The 19,792-nt window shown below is 57.8% G+C and overlaps 1 protein-coding gene across 1 annotated transcript; it reads left to right on the top strand.

The window, feature by feature from the left end:
* The first annotated feature begins 501 nt into the window (after positions 1 to 501).
* Positions 502 to 18,445, top strand: SLC4A5 (solute carrier family 4 member 5). Its single transcript, XM_088537810.1, has 25 exons — positions 502 to 571; positions 654 to 839; positions 5,207 to 5,336; positions 6,188 to 6,348; positions 6,450 to 6,605; positions 7,650 to 7,745; positions 7,995 to 8,050; positions 9,213 to 9,370; positions 9,550 to 9,637; positions 9,810 to 9,978; positions 10,399 to 10,628; positions 10,909 to 11,042; positions 11,822 to 12,093; positions 14,263 to 14,324; positions 14,471 to 14,671; positions 15,307 to 15,420; positions 15,717 to 15,830; positions 16,010 to 16,171; positions 16,244 to 16,422; positions 16,502 to 16,574; positions 16,691 to 16,759; positions 16,873 to 17,046; positions 17,117 to 17,281; positions 18,077 to 18,144; positions 18,239 to 18,445. Exons 1-25 carry the CDS (start codon positions 502 to 504, stop codon positions 18,402 to 18,404), a joined length of 3,453 nt encoding a protein of 1,150 aa, XP_088393936.1. The 3' UTR covers positions 18,405 to 18,445.
* The last annotated feature ends 1,347 nt before the right edge of the window (positions 18,446 to 19,792 follow it).

Genomic DNA, 19,792 nt, shown 5'->3' with positions numbered 1-19,792 from the left:
TAGATGCTGCCTGGCTTTTTTGGTGGAGACTTTAGCCGCTTTAATAGCAAAACCAAAGCCCAGGAGCTCTGCTCCTTCTTGCTGGTGCCCATAAATCCCACCAGCCGGGTCATTCGGGTTAATATAATGATTTTCCTTTTAAAATACCCTTTGGTTTCCTATCTTCAAGCTGATGGACAAGCCGGGGCCAAAGTGACTTTGGGCGCCATCGACCGGGGCCGCCGCCAGCGGCGCCCGTCCTGCCGCCCCAGTGGAGTGTGAAAGACAAGGGCCGCGGGGCAGCTCGTTAGGCGCCTAATTAGCAGCCAGAGAGCCGGAGCCGGCAGCGGGAAGCGATTGCAAACGCCACAATCCCGGGATCCATCCCCTTCGCCGGCGCGTTGGAGGGAATAGTGCGGGATATCGCCAGTTTTGTTACATTTGGGACGTAAAAAGAAGCGATTTCTGTCCAAATCGGCTTTTCCCTCGTTTTCCCTCCCTGCCGGCGCCTCTCCCGGCCTCATGGAGGACGAGGATGTGATGAGCGAGAGGGGCCTCGGCGGCTCCCGGCGGCGCTACGAGGATGAGGAAGGTGAGCGAAGCCCCGGCCTTGGCCGCGGCCGTGCTCGGCTTCCCGGAGCCGAATTCCAGCGGGAATTCTTTCCCTCTCCCAGATTACCACTCCATCTACATCGGCGTGCCGGTGCCCCGGGGCTACCGGAGGAAGCGGCGGCGCCGCCGCTCCGCGTCGAGCCGGGACGGCGCCGAGCGGCCCTACGAGCGGCCGGAGCGCTCCGACACGGACGACGGCGGCGGCCACCTCTGCTACGAGAGCGGCAACGACAACGCCAGCAGGACCAGTGAGTGCCCCTCTGCCACTGCCATGGCTGGGAAAAAAGGGGATTTGGGCGTTTTGCACCCAAATTGCGGCATTTGGCACCCAAATTGTGGCATTTGGCACCCAAATTGTGGAGTTTGGCACCCAAATTGTGGCGTTCAGCACTCAAATTGCAGCATTTTGCATCCAAATTGTGGCATTCGGCACCCAAATCGTGGAGTTTGGCACCCAAATTGCAGTATTTTGCACCCAAATCGCAGAGTTTGGCACTCAAATTGCAGCATTTTGCACCCAAATTGTGGCATTTGGCACCCAAATTGCAGAGTTTGGCACCCAAATTGCAGTATTTTGCACCCAAATTGCAGCACTTGGCACCCAAATTGCAGCATTCGGCACCCAAATCGCAGAGTTTGGCACCCAAATTGCAGCATTTTGCACCCAAATTGTGGCATTTGGCACCCAAATTGCGGAGTTTGGCACCCAAATTGCAGAATTTTGTACCCAAATTGCGGCACTTGGCATGCAAATTGCAGCATTCGGCACCCAAACCGCAGAGTTTGGCACCTAAATTGCAGCATTTTGCACCCAAATTGTGGCATTCAGCACCCAAATTGCAGAGTTTGGCACCCAAATTACAGCATTTTGCACCCAAATTGCGGCATTTGGCACCCAAATTGCAGAATTTGCACCCGAATTGTGGCATTTGGCACCCAAATTGCGGCATTTGGCACCCAAATTGCAGAGTTTGGCACCCAAATTGCAGGCGGGGAGCATGCGCCTCCGGGCATCACACCTTGTTCCTGGCAGGCTCTTATCCCGGCCTTCGGCCGCTTCCGTTAAATCTCCTTAGCGCAGATTAACATTTTGCACAGCAAAACCCCGTCCGCCCGGGGCGTAAAGCAGACGGCGGAGCCGGGGCGGGCGGGCGCCCCTTGCTTCTCCCTGCAGAGCAAAAGGGATTTTTTTTCCCATTTTTGCACGGGAAAACTCCCAGCGAGTGTTTCTTGCGGTGCCGACAACCTGCAGCTCCCGCGGGAAAAGCATCCGCCGGGAGTCTCCTTGGAAAGGGCCAGGGATGTGTTTGCTTGTGCCCGGCAATTCCCATTCCAAGGCCTAACTCCCGGCGTTCCTCAAGCAGGAGGTTTATCCCGAGGGAAAACCACTGCGCGCAGCCCTGGGGGCAAAGCCTGAGGCCGGCGGGGCTAAAACCGGGGGATTCGGGGAAGCAAAACCCTCTAAAAATGAAAGCAAACAGCTCAAGGTCTCCCGCTGTCTCCCCACCTTCCTCTGCCTCCCTCCCCTTCCTCGCTCCCTCCTTCCGCCACGCGTGCCCGGAGCGCTCACCTCTGTTCCGCACCTCGTCCGATTTGGCACGGCCGCGGCGTGCCAGCCCGAGGGAGAGGAAAGTGCTTTAGAGGCTCTGTAATCTGCTCCTTAAGCCTGGGAGTTTAGCAAGCCGCAGTGGATAAAGCAGGAAAGTTTTTGGGGGGTTTGGGCGGTTTTTTTTCGGCCTGCAGCGCGCGGCGAACGCTCGGCTCCGCCGGGGAGAAATGGGGGAAAAGCTGGAGACGCCGGCAGGTAGGAGGCTGTCGGGCACGCGGTTCCCGCCGGCTTTCTCATGGTGGGAGCGGGGAGAAATCCTCCTTTTTTCTTTCTTTCCCCCTTTTTTCCTATTGATTTTTCTTTCCGGCTTTGCTCCTTCCTAGCGAAAGCGGCTCGGCTTGAGCCCGCCGCACTGAAATGGCCTATTCGGCCGAATAAAAGCCCCCTTTTTGGGGCCAAAATGGAGCGTTTTGGCTTCTGTGGGCACACCAAGCCTTAAAGCTGGCCCCAAATTTATAGCGGTGGGGACGAGGCGCTGGGTTTTCCCGGCGATCCGGCCCCGGGCGGGCGGATAAGGGACGCGCCTCGAGGAGGTGGGCGCACAAAGCGCCGCCGCTCTGCCCAATTGCCCATGGAAATGTAAGCTCTTTTCTATGCATAATGATCCTATACGATCACTCGCATTAATGCTAATCCCGCAGCTCGGGAGGTCCTGGGCTGCATTCGGATCCCCTCTGGCTTAAAGGGCTGGAGGTTTAACGGGGGGAAAGCGGCAGCGGAGCCGTCACGGGGGCTTCCGCGGTGTAAAACTGGTGTCAAAACTCGTTGGTGCTTCCTTGGAAAAACGCTGCCGCTCGGTGTGTCGTCCCCAGGGAAGAACCGGTGCTTTCCGGGCTGGAATCCAGCGCCGGATTAACTTTCCAGGAGGAGAAGAAGAAGGGCCCGAGAGCTCCGCCGTATCCGTACGGCCGGGCCGCCCTTGGGCACGAAAGGGTCCTCCGGGTGGCTAAATCCCAGGAATTCTCCCGGCCCGGCTGCTCGCTCGAGTCCGGAGCTGTTGGTTTAGGAGCCGGCGCTTCTGTCCGGCTCAGCAAGCCCGGCAGGAAAACCAGGGAGGCCCGGCTTGTGCCTCAAACTGGGGGAGAAAAAGGGAAAAATGGAGGAAAAAACCCCCAATGCCTCTTTTTTTTCATCTTTAAGGCCTCCAGGCACGGAGCCCAGTTATTAAATAAGAGGAATATTAGTAATAATGGCACCAAGTGCGGTAAGAGCTGTGGTCCTTGTGGCTTAGGTGGTTGAGCAGGTCAAGCTATGTGCTCCAGATATCCTGCTTTTTATCTGCTTTTTATGGCAGTGGGATTTGGCGCCGGGTGGTTTGGCAGTAGGAAAAGGCAACATTCCCGGCTGCCGCAGAAGCCTCCTTGGATCTGGGATCTTCCTGCCGTCTTAGGAAACAGCCAAGGTTTCAATGAAAATACGCCACACGTTAAATTCTTAATATGCTGCTTAAATTCTTACGGAATAACCAGCGGGCAGAGGGGAGGTGGGCTCAGCCATGGGGTGACCAACCTGGTGGCCTTCTGCGATGGGGTGACGGGCTGGTGACATGGGGGGAGAGCAGTGGACATGGCCACCTTGATGTCAGCAAGCTCTTTGGCACTGTCTCCCGTAACGTCCTCTTGGGAAACTCGGGAATCGCGGGCGGGATGAGCGGATGGTGGCTTGGGAACGGCGGAGCTCAGAGGGTTGTGATTCATGGTGAGAGACACCAAGGCGGCCATGGGCCTTGGTGGCCACCGAGGCCTGTGGTGGCTTGGGATGTTAGGAAGAGCCTTGGCAAGAGGTCCATGGAGGGGATCTTGCCCCTGTGCTCAGCCCTGGTGGGGCCACATCTAGAGTGACGTGTCCAGTGTTGGGGTCCCCAGGACAAGAGGGACGTGGAGGTGCGTGAAGGGCTGCCGAGATGATGAAGGGCCTGGAGCATCTCTCCTAGGAGGAAAGGCTGAGGGAGCTGGGCCTGGAGAAGCCTGGACTTAGCAACGTGTTTAACTATCCAAAGGGAGGGCGTGAGGAGACCAGGCCTAGGCTCTTGTCACGGTGGTCGGCTGTAGGACGAGGGGCAACGGACACAAACTGAAACACAAGTGGGTCCATCCAAACATAAGGACAACGGAGTCTCCTCCTGGAGCTATCCCAATCCGCCCGGACACGGCGCTGTGCAACTGCTCTAGGTGACCCCGCTGGTGCAGGGGGTTGGGCTGGATGAGCTGCAAAGGTCTCTTCCAACCTTCATCCTTCTGTGATTCCTGACGCAGGCCTAATATCCATCATTCCCAGCCTCCCCTGTGCACTCGTGGTCTCCCAGCAGGTTGCTGCCTCCAGCACCTCCTTTCTCGGGTCCTCCTTTTTCACCCCACGCTCTGCAAGTCCCTCTTTGTCCTTCTGCTTGTCTTTCTACGTAGGGTGGGACAGATCTGGAGGCAGTGAGGAGGATGGGGCCGGCCTCTTTTCACTGGTGGCCACCAACAAAACTAGAGGAAATGGCCACAAACTGAAGCACCAAAAGTTCCACAGGAACTTAAGGAAAAATTTCTTCCCAGTGAGGGTGCCAGAGCCCTGGAACAGGCTGCCCAGAGAGGTTGTGGAGTCTCCTTCTCTGGAGATCTTCAAACCCCCTTGGACGCAGCCCTGTGCCACGTGCTCTAGGTGACCCTGCGTGTGCAGGGGTTGGACTAGATGATCCCTAGAGGTCCCTTCCAACCTTCAGCACTCTGTGATTCTATGATCCCTCCAGGCTGAAAACCAAATTGTTCTTGCTTCCCAAGGGATTTATCCGTTTTATCTTCTTCCCGTGCAGATGGATCACAAAAGGAAAAAGGAAATGCCAGGAAAAAACGCTTGAGGTCTCTTAGCTGGCGCTGGGCGAAGATCTTGTGTCTTCTCCCCAAGCGTTGTCCCAGCAAGACATCACCCGGTTTTGCCTTGTCCTTGCTGGGATGGGATCGGCTCCGTGGGTGCCGGCTTTGCTCCGAGCGCTTCCCGAATGTCCCCTCCTCCTCCCCGCAGTGTCGCCGGCGGCCGAGCGCCTGCGCTACATCCTGGGCGAGGAGGACGAGCCGCCCAACCCCACGCTCTTCACGGAGATGGACACGCTGCAGCGCGACGGCGACGACATGGAGTGGAAGGAGGCGGCCAGGTGAGGCTCCTTCTCCCAGGGTTTGGATCAGCATTTCGGGGATGTGGCCCAAATGCCCCCCGTGGGGTTTGCACGGGGATTTCGGCCACGGACTTGGCTGGAGGTTTCTTGATTCCCAGATTTCCGCTCCCCCTCGGCCTCTTTGGCCGCGGGAGAGCAGCTCCTTGGTGGCACTAGCTCTACCTGCCAATAAACCCCTTGGCAGCCCGAGGGGAAACGTCACCGAGCAGAAAGTAAATGGTTTTAGCCAAAGAAATCCAGGCAGGAACCTTCAGAGTCATCATTGGGCGCAGGCGCCGCGGTCCCAGACGATGCTGGGGCCCCAATCTGTCCTGCAGGACGCTTTGATTTTTGTCCCTGCATGAGGTTTCCTGGGATTTTTATAGGGCTTTCCAGCAGGTTTTGGTTGTCCCAGTGTTCACATCCTTCATCTCCCGGCTGGGAGAGGGGACGCCCAGCCCGCAACATACAGTTTATACATACAGGTTATACAGTAACCTGTATAATCCCAGCTCCCTCTGCCCAGTGTTTCCTCCGTCTGTGCCCGCAGGAGCCCAAATCCAGGTCGTACCAGTTAAAAGTTGCCAGGTTAAGCCCCGGGGAAGGCTAATCCGCGGAGCCTGCAAGCTTCCCTTAAAGGAAAAGCGGCTCGCTTCCCAAAATCCGTGCCGCCGGCCTCTTCCCAGATGTTCTCCATCACACATTTGGTTTTCAAAAATAAGGGCTAGAGGGAGAAGGGCTTCTTTCCAGGTGCTAAACAAGCCCAAGGCGAAGCCCGAGCAGAGCTAATCCGGGTTGGCAACGCGGCGGCGCGTGCGGATCCGGCCCGAGCCGTCTGCTCCTTCCCGCAGGTGGATAAAGTTTGAGGAGAAGGTGGAAGAGGGAGGCGAGAGGTGGAGCAAGCCCCACGTGTCCACGCTGTCCCTGCACAGCCTCTTCGAGCTGCGGACGTGCCTGCAGACGGGCACGGTGCTGCTCGACCTGGACGGCTACTCCTTGCCCCAGATCATCGGTAGGAGCCCGGGGCGGCTTTCAGCACCCTTGGGTGCCGAACCGACCCGCGCCGCGTGCAGGGCGGTTTTGGGGGCCCCGTTAGCTGATTCTCCCCCGCAGATGACGTGGTGGAGAAGCAGATCGAGGACGGGCTGCTCAAGGCTGAGCTGCGGGAGAAGCTCAGCTACGTGCTGCTGCGGCGCCACCGCCACCAGACCAAGAAGCCCATCCACCGCTCCCTGGCCGACATCGGCAAATCCGTCTCCTCCAACACCAGTGAGCGCCCGGGGCATCCTGGCATCTCCGGGCAGCATCCCGGAGCGGGAGGAGGGAAAATCCCAGCGTTTGCCCACGGAGCAAAGACCCCAAAACTCGGCCGCCGCCGGGTCACCGGGAGCCGTCTGCGAGCAAATCCTCCCGGCGCGGCCGCCGGCCCTTCCTATTTTTGAGCCTTTATAAAAGGGGATTTGGTTGCTGGGCTTGAGGATTATTATTTGGGTTGAAGCGGAGGTCATTCGGTGGAGCCCCAGATTTGCCGGGCGGCAGCGGGTCCAACGGCGGCGCCGGAGCCCTCCGGCCGACGTCACCGGGCGATATTCCCATGGCCGGATTTCCAAACTGGCGGAGGAGGGAGGGTTTTGTGCTAGAATTTACTCAGGAGTTCTCAAAATGGAGCTCGGCTCATCATCTAATCGACCTTCGGAAATAAATCGAGGGCATCTTTCCCTCGGTGCCTCGTGGAGATGACGGTATCGCTTTGAGGTTGCAAATGGGGACGTGGAATCCAGGGATCGAGCGAGAGATGCCCGAGCTACTGAGCTAAAGGGATGTCCATGAGTATCCCTGTGTCAAAGCACTGGGAATTCTGTCCTTGTTTTCCCAGAGGATTTCATGCAAAGAGAAGGAGGGGAGTTGGAGAGATGTAGAGCAGCTCAGTTGTCAAGATGGCTTTTTTTCCACGGAAAACACAGCCCTGCGAGCTCAGGTTTCCTGCAAAAATGCTGGGGTTGATGTAGGAAACCCATGGGTCAAAAGCTAGGCGTGAAATTTGCTTTATATTTAAATAACAGAGCGTTGCTCGGCCTGGCACAGCCTTTTGCTAAATAACCTCTGCCAAAGGCCAGGGTAGGAAAAACACTTCCCTGCTACCAGAAAAACCACTGGCAGGGGGAGAAAAACGCACATGAGAGCGGGTGCAAACACAAACTGCGGGTGCATCGGCTCCGCGATGCTCTCGGCGCTGGGGCGGCCGTTCCCAAGCCTGCGTTTCCAGGGATTTGCTGGGAATTGGCATCCCCTCTAACGCCCGTTTTCCCGCAGCGCGCAGCCCCGTGCGGAGCCCGGCGGCCGGCGCCAGCTTCCACCGCTCCAACGAGGACCTGCGGATGCGGCAGAGCGCGAGCTACGGCCGCCTGCGTAAGCCGGGGCGGCTCCGTGGGGCAGCGGGGTTGGAAAACGGGGTTGCAATCCGCGGCGGGGCAATTTGGGCTGCGTTTGCTGTTGGAATCGCGCTGCGTTTGTTGCGTTTATCGCTCCAAAGCCATTTGCAGCGCCTGGAGCCCCCGTTTGAGGTGCACGGCCTGGGTGGGTTGGATGCCCTGGGAGCTTTGCAAGGAAGAGCGGGATCGTGTTTTCCTCACGGCTTCTCCGCCTCGTCCCGCGCAGGCCACGCGCAGAGTCGCAGCATGAACGACATCTCGGACACGCCGAGCACCGACCAGGTAGGCAGAAATGACCCGGTTTTGTTTCCCCCTTGGAAAATCATGAGGGTTTACGGGCTAATATCTCCAGAAAGGAAAATCCATGCTGTTCCTCGTCATCCAGGGGCTTGTGTTGATCCTTGATAACTTGTTGGTGCTGGTCCTAGAGGTGGTGTCTGGGCTGGAGCGGGGACCAGCAAGTCGTGAGCAGAATCAGGGATACACAGGAAGCATCTGGAGGCAGCATCCTTGGGAGAGGGAAAACATCCTGGAAACCTAGTGGTAGGAAAAGAAACGTGCTGGAAAGAGCTGCCCTTAGGTGCGTGCCCAGCGAGGAAACCCGGACACCCGACTCCAGCAACAGGGTGCAGAGGGTTAATCCCCAAATATGCAGAGCATTCAGCACCCAAGAATGCTGCTTTTAATCACCCTATTAGGCCCACTACAAAGGGACTTTTTAAGTGTTACACACAGCTTAGCCCTCGTTAACTCCTGCTCTTGCTTATTCCGAGCTGAATGGGAAGAGCTGGTTTATTATGATGATTTTTTTTTTTCCATTTGGGTTTAAAAGATTAGCAGACTAGGGAGCGCTTGCTGCCTGGCTCACATGCCTCCCCTCACGCTGCCGTATAGATTAGAATAACACCCGGCCCGGGTTGGCATTGAACTTATTGAGACTAATAATGAACGAGCCGCGGGGGAGAAGAGTCCTGGGGCTAAATCCACGCACACGCCTTCCTCCTCCGTCATTTATTCCTGCCCGGAGGAAGGAACAGGGCAGGATAAGCTCCAAAACGTGAGCGCGAGGTCCCCCCGCGCGTTCTTTCGGTTTAGACCCCAGCAAAGCGCCTTTTGAGCATCGGGTGTTTGCGTTGGGCCTCCCCCCTGAGCGTGTAATTTCAATTAATCTCGGGCTTAATGGTGGAATAATGAGGAAATTTGGTGTTGGGGATTGTCACGGTTTTGTTCCCGCTGCGTTGGCCGCGGGCGCGTGGGAGGACGTCAGGTTTGAGCCCCTGGGGTGAGAGGTTTTGGCACACGGTGACAGCCACGATCTGGCTGGGCAAAAATAAATGAGGTTTTGAGTTCAGGGTGTAGAGGAACAAGCCATGAAAAATATCCCGGGACAGGGAAGAGCCAGACAGGAGAAAATTCTCCCTTGCCGGCCTTGTCTTTCCGCCAGCTGAAGAACAAGTTCATCAAGAAGATCCCCAAAGACGCCGAGGCCTCCAACGTGCTGGTGGGCGAGGTGGACTTCCTCGACAAGCCCTTCGTGGCCTTCGTGCGCCTGCTCCAGGCCACCATGCTGGGCGGGATGACGGAGGTGCCCGTCCCCACGAGGTGAGGCCGGCAGAGCGAGCGCTGAGCCCCAAAACGATGCTCAGGGGGTCGGGAACGCTAACGCATCCCACGATGCCAGCTCTGATGTTGGGTGGCTTCGCTCTGGGTGGCATCCAACACGCCAAGGGTTGCACCCAATGTGCTCCGGGTTGCAGCCAGCAGCTCTTTGCTCTTCCCAGGTTCCTCTTCATCCTCCTGGGCCCCACGGGAAAAGCCAAGTCCTACAACGAGATCGGCAGAGCCATCGCGACCCTCATGGTGGACGATGTGAGTGGATGCAAACCCTGCCTGGCTGCTCCCCTCCATCCCCAGCAGCTCCCTTTGCTCAAAGCTTGCCAGGAAAAACACCAGTATTTGTCCTACGGGGAAATGCCGGGATGAATAAGCCATCCGTGTGGGAGTGCATCCCAGATGATGCCTCTTGGCTCTCCATTCCCAGCTCTTCAGCGACGTCGCCTACAAAGCCCGCGACAGGGAAGACCTCATCGCCGGCATAGACGAGTTCCTGGACGAAGTCATCGTCCTGCCGCCCGGCGAGTGGGATCCCACCATCCGGATAGAGCCGCCCAAGAAAGTGCCCTCGGCTGAGAAGAGGTGGGTGCCCGAGGGTGACACTTGGATTTCCTGCCAGGAATTTATTTGCCCAATTTCCCTCTGTTTTGGAGATGGTGGAGAGCGTGATGGGTTTCCCCTTCTCCCTGGGTGTCCTCTCCGGAGCTTTTCCCCAATCCCTGCTCCGTTTGTGCTCCTCTTGTTGTGCACCAGCCCCTTGGCATGGAACGCACCCAGCCTTGGCTCGTGGCACCTCCAAACGTGTCCCCAGCGCCAGTGACCAAGGCCACCGCCGTCTCTCCCGCAGGAAATCCGTGTTCTCGCTGAGCGAAGCGGGGCAGATGAACGGCACGGCCGGCGGGGCGGCCGCCGGCAGCGGCGGCGGCGGCAGCGATGACGGGGAGATGCCCGAAGTGCACGAGATTGGCGAGGAGCTCGCGTGGACCGGCCGGTGAGCAGCGCGGCCGCCCAAAAAGCACCGGGGGCTTCTGAGACCCCGGGTGACCGCCCTCCTCTCCGGCGTCTCCACAGGTTCTGCGGGGGTCTCTGCTTGGACATCAAGAGGAAGCTGCCCTGGTTCCCGAGCGATTTCTATGAGGGTTTTCATATCCAGTCCATCTCTGCCATCCTCTTCATCTACCTGGGCTGCATCACCAACGCCATCACGTTCGGGGGGCTGCTCGGGGACGCTACCGACAACTACCAGGTGGAGCCAGCGGAAGGGGATGGGTGGCCTGGCGCGTGGGGGTCCCCTGCGGCGGGTCCTACCTCCCCTGAGAAGCGGGAGTCTTTGCTGGGGATGGAAATTCATCCCCAAGCAAGAGCAGCCGTGGATGGAGACCTGTGGGGCTGGGAAAGCTCATTGCCGAGGGCTTCCCTGTAACCCTTTTGTTGACCATGGGTCCCACCGCGTCCACCACAGCTCCAGCCTCGGGTCTCCTCACTTCCCTGAGCGCTGATCCTTTATCCGTCTCGTCCATCCGCAGGGCGTCATGGAGAGCTTCCTCGGCACCGCCATGGCGGGCTCCATGTTCTGCCTCTTTGCCGGGCAGCCGCTCATCATCCTGAGCAGCACCGGGCCCATCCTCATCTTCGAGAAGCTGCTCTTCGACTTCAGCAAGTAGGTGGCCCTCAGCAGGTGGGGGCGGCCAACAACGCCCTGGGGCACCAGTGATGCCCATGAGCTCCCAGTGATGTCCAGGGGCACCCGATGATGTCCAGGGGCACCCAATGATGTCCATGAGCACCCGGTGATGTCCAGGGGCACCCAGTGATGTCCAGGGTTACCCGGTGATGTCCATGGGGATCCAGCTATATCCTGGGATACCCAGTGATGTCCAGGGGCACCTGGTGATGTCCATGAGGATCCAGCTATGTCCTGGGATACCCAGTGATGTCCAGGGGCACCCAATGATGTCCATGAGCACCCGGTGATGTCCATGAGCACCCAGTCACGTCCAGGGGTAGCCGGTGATGTCCATGAGGATCCAGCTATGTCCTGGGATACTCAGTGATGTCCATGAGCACCCAGTGATGTCCAGGGGCATCCAGTGATGTCCAGGGGCACCTGGTGATGTCCATGAGGATCCAGCTATGTCCTGGGATACCCAGTGATGTCCATGAGCACCCAGTGATGTCTAGGTGCACCCAGTGATGTCCAGGGGCATCCAGTGATGTCCAGGGGCACCTGGTGATGTCCATGAGGATCCAGCTATGTCCTGGGATACCCAGTGATGTCCGGGGCACCCAATGATGCCCACTAGCACCCAGCAATGTCCAGGGGCACCTGGTGAAGTCCATGAGCACCTGGTGATGTCCAGGAGCACCCAGCAATGTCCATGAGCACCTAGTGCTGTCCAGAGCCTCACCTGGCCACCCTCTCCTTGTGCCCCCTTCCAGAGGCAACGGCATCGACTACATGGAGTTCCGCCTCTGGATCGGCCTGCACTCTGCCCTCCAGTGCCTTATCCTGGTGGCCACCGACGCCAGCTTCATCATCAAGTACATCACGCGCTTCACGGAGGAAGGCTTCTCCACCCTCATCAGCTTCATCTTCATCTACGACGCCATCAAGAAGATGATCGGCGCCTTCAAGTACTACCCCATCAACTCGGACTTCAAGCCCGACTACGTGACCATGTACAAGTGCGAGTGCGTCGCGCCCGACCCAGGTGAGTGCGAGACGTCCCCTCCTCGGCGCAGGGAGCGGGGTGACCAGACCCGCGCCCCGGTTCTCATCCTCGTAGGGTAATTTGGGGCGAAACCTCTCGGTTTCCGCCTGCCCACTGCAGCCCAGCACGTCGATGGCCGCCGATGCCGAAAAGCGGCACCGGGCTCGTGGATTTTTTGGGATCAGGACCCTCGGCACGCACCGGGTGGTGTCTGGTTTCCCCCTGTAAAGCAAAGCTGCCCCCTCGGAGAGAGCGATGCCAGGGCAGGAGAGTCGGAGCCTCCTCCCTGCCCACGGCCAGACCTGGAGCCATGAAAAGGAGGGATGGAAAAAAAGGCTTTTTCCATCGTCATTCCAACCTTCTGATCTGTTCCCCAAGAAAATATCCATTTCCCAAGAAAATACACGGGGAGGATTTGGTCTGCGGCAGTGTCAGAGGAGAGGACATCCCAGGATGTCCAAGCGGAGATTCCCACATCCACAGACTGGTTTTCCCAACTGCATTCATCCTTTTGGAGAAGGAGACGTGACCAGCCTTTGAGCAGACACCAAGTTTCCTGATTTTGATCCAATTTCTACTATGGACAAAAGCGAAAAAGCCGTAATCCCCGATTAAAGCAAACCCTTGCCCAGGGGAGGCAAAGCTCTGCTTTTCCCGGAACCGGGACGTGCTTTTCCCGGCCAACAGCTGGATCAAAGACAGCTGAATGTGGACCTGTGCCTGCGCCAAAGGCTTGGAATTTTATCTCCGATATCCGTGCTTGCTCTCGGATACCTTCACTAAGTGATCGAGGATTCAAACCGCCTGGCTTGGATGCTCCCACCACCTCCTGGAGCCGAGAAGGGAACGCAGACCTTCATTTTGGGGATTATTCCAGCGTTTTCTCTTGGATTAGCTGATGTAGTCAAGATCCGAACAATTTCTGGATATATCGGGAGCGAGCAGAAAACGTTACCCTTAGAAATACATCCAAGACCCGGCTTGTGGCGTAAACCCAGGAGTCCATCGCTGGGGGACGCATTCCCACCTGCCACCAGGAAAACAACCTTTCGGCCCTTTTTTGGGGTGCTTTTTGGCTTTTGTGGATCTCAATTCCCTCTGTGGGGCTGAGGAACTGTGTGGCTCCACGCTCCGAAAGCCACCGCCTTCCCTCGCTGCTCCAGGACCTCGGCGTCGGAGCGGGATTTTTCCCCCTTTAGCTGTTGCGTTTCTTCCCCCTTCTACGTCCTACTTCTTTTTTTCTTCTTATTTTTTTTTCCTTATTTTTATGACTTTAGTTCTGATTTTTGATTATTATAACTGATTTGTCCCATATTTGTCTCTGCTGCACACACCAATTTGGGCCGATTTCAATCTCAAGTGAGTATCGCCTTCTGAATATTAAGATTGTTTAATATTTGATACTCTTCCCCCCTCGGGGAGGGGATTTTGGTGTTTTTTGTGTTTTTTTCTTCCGTGCAATCCACTCTTCTCTCCGCGCCGATAGCAGCGTTTGCGTCGAGTATCCTAAAACCCCGACGCCAACGCGTTAAGGCGGCCGAGGAGCCGTTTAGAGGTAGAAAGTCCAGAGTCGGGGTAGGATTTTTGGAAAAGCCAACAGGTGATCGGAAGGAAAAGAGTGTGATTTCGCCTGGGCAGCTGATTCGAACCCCGCAGTCGCTTCTCCTTCATTAATTCTCCACTGGGGGGATAAAAAGGTTGGGAAAAACCCAATGGATTGGGGCCACGATGCCCACGGAGCAGCGGAGAATGGGCCGGCGGCACCCGAAGACCCCAGAGAAGTTGGTTTGGGGGGGGATTTCTTCTGTTTTTTTTTTTTTTATTGGGAGGGATGAGAAGCCAAAAAATGCACATCTCTGCCCCCAAAATGGGATTTTTTCTTCCTTTTCTCCCATTTTCTCCCTGGTTTTAAAGGCGGGTCCCGGCGCGAGCCGGGATGCTCCTGCCGACCGGAGCTGCTCCGGGAGCTGCTGCAGTGGGAAAGCGAGCCCCAAACGGGGCCAAAAAAAAAAAAAAAGCAGCCCCCAAAATGGGAAAATCATCCCCGGGCAGGGAAAGTGCCCCCGATCGTGTCACCGTGGGTCGATGAGGGAGCAGCGGCTGCGGGGCGCGAAGGGGCCGGGCGCCCCGCGCGCGGCCGCCCCTTCACGGGAGCCCTCCTTTCCGCAGCCAACGCGACGCTGTTCGATGCTCCAGCGCCGGTGGCACCGAACGCCACTAACGTTTCTGTGGTGAGTGGCTCCGCGCGCCGGGAATCGCGGCCGCGGAGGGCGGATCCGGGGGGGATTTCCCCGCCGCAGGGGCTGGGGCTGCTTTGGGACAAAAAAACTCACATTGGAAGGGGCTAATGTGGCTCTTCGGGCTCTTTTCTCCGCAGTACAATGCTATTAACCTCACAGCTCTGGACTGGACGCAGCTGAGCAAGAAGGAGTGCCTGAAATACGGCGGCAGCCTCGTGGGCAAATCCTGCAAATTCGTGCCGGACCTGGCCCTCATGTCCTTCATCCTCTTCTTCGGCACCTACTCCATGACCCTGACGTTGAAAAAGTTCAAGTTCAGCCGCTATTTTCCCACCAAGGTAAGAAAAGCGCCGGGTGCCGCCGGCTTCCGTCTCTTTTCCGTGGGAAAAGCCGTCCTCGTGGCTGCGGGAGAACGTGGAAGCCAGGAGCTAAGCGGAAAAGGGTCGGTATTTCCGTGTGCTGCCTCGGGATTTACCTTGCCTGCTAGAAAAGAAGATGTTTGGCATTGGGATCAGTGGGGATTGAGATTGGGATCACTTAAGGATTGGAATTGGGATCATCTATGATTGGCATGGGAATCAATGAGGATCGGCATCGAGATCAGTGAGTGTGTTCGTATTGGGATAACTTCTAATTGGAACTGCGATCAACGGGGATCATTCCTGATTGGAATTGGGAGCAATGAGGAAAACCCTCCTTGAGGTTTGCAGCGATGATTTGCTCCTTGCACGTCGTGTAACGCATCGCCGTGTCCGAAGGAAGCCAAGAGCCTTCCCGCTCTCTAGAGCTGCATTCCCAGACCTCGGGCACTCACCGCCAGGACAGCCGGAAGCGTCGCGGGCAGCGGGAGCCGCATCCCGGTCCCCTGGTTGTACCGATGTCCCCCGGTTGTGCCGCCGTTCCGGAGCCCGGTGCTGCCTTCCCTGCGCCCCTGTAACCTCCTTTTCCCCTCCGCTTCCCCCTCTGCCTCCAGGTCAGGGCCTTCATTGCCGACTTTTCCAATGTCTTCTCCATCCTGCTCTTCTGCGGCGTAGACGCCTGCTTCGGACTGGACACCCCCAAGCTGCACATCCCCAGTATCATCAAGGTCGGCACGCGGCGGCCCTGCCTCTCTGCTCCGCTTTCTTCCAGCTGCTTCCCGAGCACCCTGTGGCGGCCGGGAAAAGCCCCCCGGAGTCGGGCTCGGGACACCCCGATGCCACCGGCGCCCTCGGCCCAGGGCGCTCCGCATGGCGCTGCGGCCGCCGTCTCCGCCGCGCTGGGAAACGGCGCTTTGCTCTCCTCCTTTCAACGGGAATATTCTAACTCTGTGACTTCTCTTCCTTCCCTTCCCCTTCTATTTCTTCCCACCTCCTTTTCTTTCCTTTCTCTCGCTCGCTGCAGCTGCGCAAGCTTATTAGCGATTTCTCTATCTTTATGTCCATACTAATGTTTGTGGGGCTGGATGTGCTCTTTGGACTCAACACCCCAAAGCTCCAAGTGCCTACTGACTTCAAGGTAAAAGCAACTAAATCCCTTTCCGGCAGCGTTGCCCAGAACATCTGTATCCTGAAGCGGGTACAGCTGTTGCGTGATGAGGGGGGAACTGTTGCGGAGTGCTCAAGCTTCCAGTGGGGAGTTTGGGAAGGTTTTGTTGGGATTGGTGAAACCACCGCGCTCTCCTGCGTCCCCCGCAGCCCACCCGGCTGGACCGCGGCTGGTTCGTGTTCCCCTTCGGCAAGAACCCGTGGTGGGTTTACCTGGCGAGCGCGCTGCCGGCCCTGCTCGTCACCATCCTCATCTTCATGGACCAGCAGATCACGGCCGTCATCGTGAACCGCAAGGAGCACAAGCTGCGGGTGAGCGCCGGGGCCGGCGCCGCGGCGGCGCGACGCCGCGCGGACGCTGACGCGCCGGGCGCTGCCTTGCAGAAAGCGGCCGGCTACCACCTGGACCTCTTCTGGGTGGGCATCCTCATGGCCGTGTGCTCCTTCATGGGGCTGCCCTGGTACGTGGCGGCCACCGTCATCTCCATCGCCCACATCGACAGCCTCAAGATGGAGACGGAGACCAGCGCGCCCGGCGAGCAGCCCCAGTTCCTGGGCGTGAGGTGAGGAAGGAGCGGCCGCGCTCTTCCTCGGGGCGCTCCCGGCGAAGCGCAGGGTCAGCCCGTGTCCTCCCCTTGGCAGGGAGCAGAGGGTGACGGGCATCATCGTCTTCGTGCTGACGGGCATCTCGGTCTTCCTGGCCCCCATCCTGAAGGTAAAACCAAAAAAATCCTGCTTGTCCTGCTGGAGCAATGCAGGGAGGCGGCTGAAATCCCATTGGGGCTTGATTTTTCCCACCGTTTTCCCACACGCCTCTCCGTGTGCCCGCAGTACATCCCCATGCCCGTGCTCTACGGCGTCTTCCTCTACATGGGCGTCGCGTCGCTCAACGGCATCCAGGTGAGCTGTCCCCATGGGGCAGAGCCCCCAGTGTCACCCCGTGCCGGGCGTCAGGGCGGCTCTTCCCGCCGCGCGGCGTCACCCGGCGTCACCCTGACGCGCCGGCTCCGCAGTTCTGGGACCGCTGCAAGCTCTTCCTCATGCCGGCCAAGCACCAGCCCGACTACGTGTTCCTGCGGCACGTGCCGCTGCGGCGCATCCACCTCTTCACCCTGGTGCAGATCGTCTGCCTGGCCGTGCTCTGGATCCTCAAGTCCACCGTGGCGGCCATCATCTTCCCCGTCATGGTGAGGCCCGGCGCCGCCGGGGCGCCGCGACGCTCCGCCGGCTCCGTCACCTCCCTTTCTTCCCGCCTAGATTTTAGCCCTCATCCTGGTGCGGAAGCTGCTGGACTTCGTCTTTTCCCAACACGACCTGGCCTGGATCGATAACATCATCCCCGAGAAGGAGAAGAAGAAGGAGGACGACAAGAAGAAGAAGAAGAAGAAGGGCAACAAGGGCGACAGCAGCAGCGACGAGGAGGTGTGGGCGCCGCAGGTCGGGGGGGCTCCTCGCACCACCGGGACCTGCGGATTTTGGGGACGGATGTGTCTGGAAACCTGTCAAAACCTGGGAATGGCCGAGCTTCCTGGGCTTCGGAATGCCATAGATTTGATACACTGCGGCGTTCCTGTTGGGCCAGTGGATTTGAGGATGGAGCGTCCTCAGTGTTCCGTGATAGCCAGAAAATCCCAGCGAGAGGAAAATGGCAATGGAAAAAGGCGGGAAGAGGCAGGGATGAGGACAGGGCCCCGTGAGGCTGCAGGGTGCTGCTGCCATAGGGTTTTCCTGGAGAAAAGCCATGCAAAACAGGCCATGGAGGCAAGGATGTGCCGGGATCTGCACTCAGAGGAAGGCAGAGCCCCCTCATTCTCATGCACCGACCTCCTGGCAGCTCCAATAAGGAGCATTTGGCATCTAGGGGGAGGAATCTCTGGATCCGGGCTCCTCGGAGCAGCTCCTGGCACTGTGCTCACTGCCTTTCCCTGCTTTCTTCCCCTGTTCCCACCTCCTTTCCTTTCCCATCACTCCCTCCTGCTTCCTAATGCCCTTTCCGGAAAACTCGGCTCTGCCCGGGTGCCAATCACGCTAATCCCACAAATCCTAAAGGAAAACAGGAGCCGTTGTTCTTTCCTATGGATAACGCAGGCAAGGATGCAGGAAGGTGCAGAGCATTCGGGGCTGAGGTCGGGAATGAATGAGCGGAGTTTGGGAATTGCCGGGGCTTCCCGGGAAGCGTTTCACGCCTGTCCGTCTGTCTGTCCTTCCCCCCCTTAGGAAAGAGGCCCTCCGCCGGGAGCTCTGCGTTCCGATTCCTCTCCCAACGGCTCAGACCTGGATCGCAGGTAACGGGCACGGAAAAGGAGGCTCCGAGCCCCATCCCGACGGCCTTTCGCTGGGAAAAAAGCCCCTTTCCTTCATCCTCCTCCTCCTCCTCAGCATCACGCTGCACCTGAAGATCTCCTGCCCGTCGTCTCCCGCCTTCAACTACTCGCGCAGCCCGCTCTGCGCCGTGCCGCAGGTGAAGATAGAGATGGAGTCGGACTACGAGGACACGGACACGGAGAAGCAGCCGCGGGACATGGGCAGCGAGACCACGCTATAGTCCCGCGCGGCGCTTCCGCGGCCACTTATATATATATATCGATATCTAGATATTTATATATATATATATATATGTAAAAAGCAAAGGGGGCTTCTTTTTTCTACGGGACGGACTGAGGAGACCCGCGGCCCCGGAGGCTCCGCTTCTCCGGTAGTTTTAGCGCAAGCAGCTGTTGACTCTCCTCCCTTTCCGCTGGATGAAAGCGTCGCCGCCGGCTCCAGAATGAGGTGGAAAAGGCGGAAAATGGGACTTTTGGAGCCCACGGGCTGCCGGCCGCGGAACATCCCGCTGGGATGGAGAAGTCGGAGGGAGCTGGAGCGCCGGGATGTGGCCTGGAGCGCTGCGGGGCCCGGGGGGAAGGCGGCTCCGGTTTGGCCGCTTGAGGGCAACAGCAGCCCGGAGCAGGGAATCCGGAGTGGTGGTTTCTGCAAGGAATCAGTATTTTTCTTTTTCTTTTTTTTTTTTTTTTTTTTTTTTTTTTTGGAGGTGTGCTTTTTGCAAGGAATCAGGAATGTTTTTTGCATGGACTCAGAAACGGTTCTGGCAGGGACTCGGGAATGGCTTTTGCAAGGAATGACAAATGAATCTTGCAGGGATTTTCTGCAGGGAATCTGAATGTTTTTTGCAAGGAATGGGGAATGTTTTTTGAATGGAATCAAGAACGATTCCCACAGGGAATCCAAATGGTTGCTGCAGGGAATCAGGAATGATTCCTGAAGAGAGCCAGGATTGTTTTTTTGCAGGATAGACGCATGTTTTTTGCACTGAGTTTGCTCTGGGTGCTGCTTTCGGCTCTTCCCACCGCGCTGCTCTCAGCAGCCCTCTCAGAGCTGCTTTTCCCCCGTTTCTCTTTGCTCTCTAGCTGCATTTCCCTCCCTTTGGAAGCTCCACAGAGCCCCCTTTCCCCCGTGCCCAGGCTCAAAGCTGCCGCACGGGGCTTTTGGGGGGACTTCAGCCTTGCAGAGGGGCTGAGCCTGCGCGCGGAACCGACCCCGTTGGTTTTTGTAAATAGTTGAGCAGAGGCAACAGAGCTGCCCCTTCCTATTTATGGCAGGTTTGGGGGTTACTGCAACTGCTGTTGAAGCAAAATTCACTTCCATTAACCCCTCGTGTGTCTCTGCTGGCCTCTCCCCCTCATCCCTGCGCATAGGCTGAGGATTGCAATGGCTTTGGAAGGCGCTCGCTCCCTCGTGCCGGTCCCTCCCGCTTTCCAGCGCCCGCGGAAGGCCTCAATGGGCTCCCCTAGACGTTGCCTAGAGCACGGCTTGTTCCAACCAAACCTGTGATTTTTTTTTTTTTTTTTTGCAGTTTCACATGTTGTTTCTACTTTTTTGTATAAGGCAGCACTGGAGTGTAGCAAACCTGCATCCATCACACGACCACTTTAG

Source organism: Tinamus guttatus, unplaced genomic scaffold (assembly GCF_059628265.1).
Source record: "Tinamus guttatus ecotype Peru unplaced genomic scaffold, ASM5962826v1 Tinamus_guttatus_pri_ptg000866l, whole genome shotgun sequence".
Lineage (NCBI taxonomy): Eukaryota > Metazoa > Chordata > Aves > Tinamiformes > Tinamidae > Tinamus > Tinamus guttatus.
Note: the sequence above shows the minus strand (reverse complement) of the source record. Positions and strands in the feature narration are given on the sequence as shown.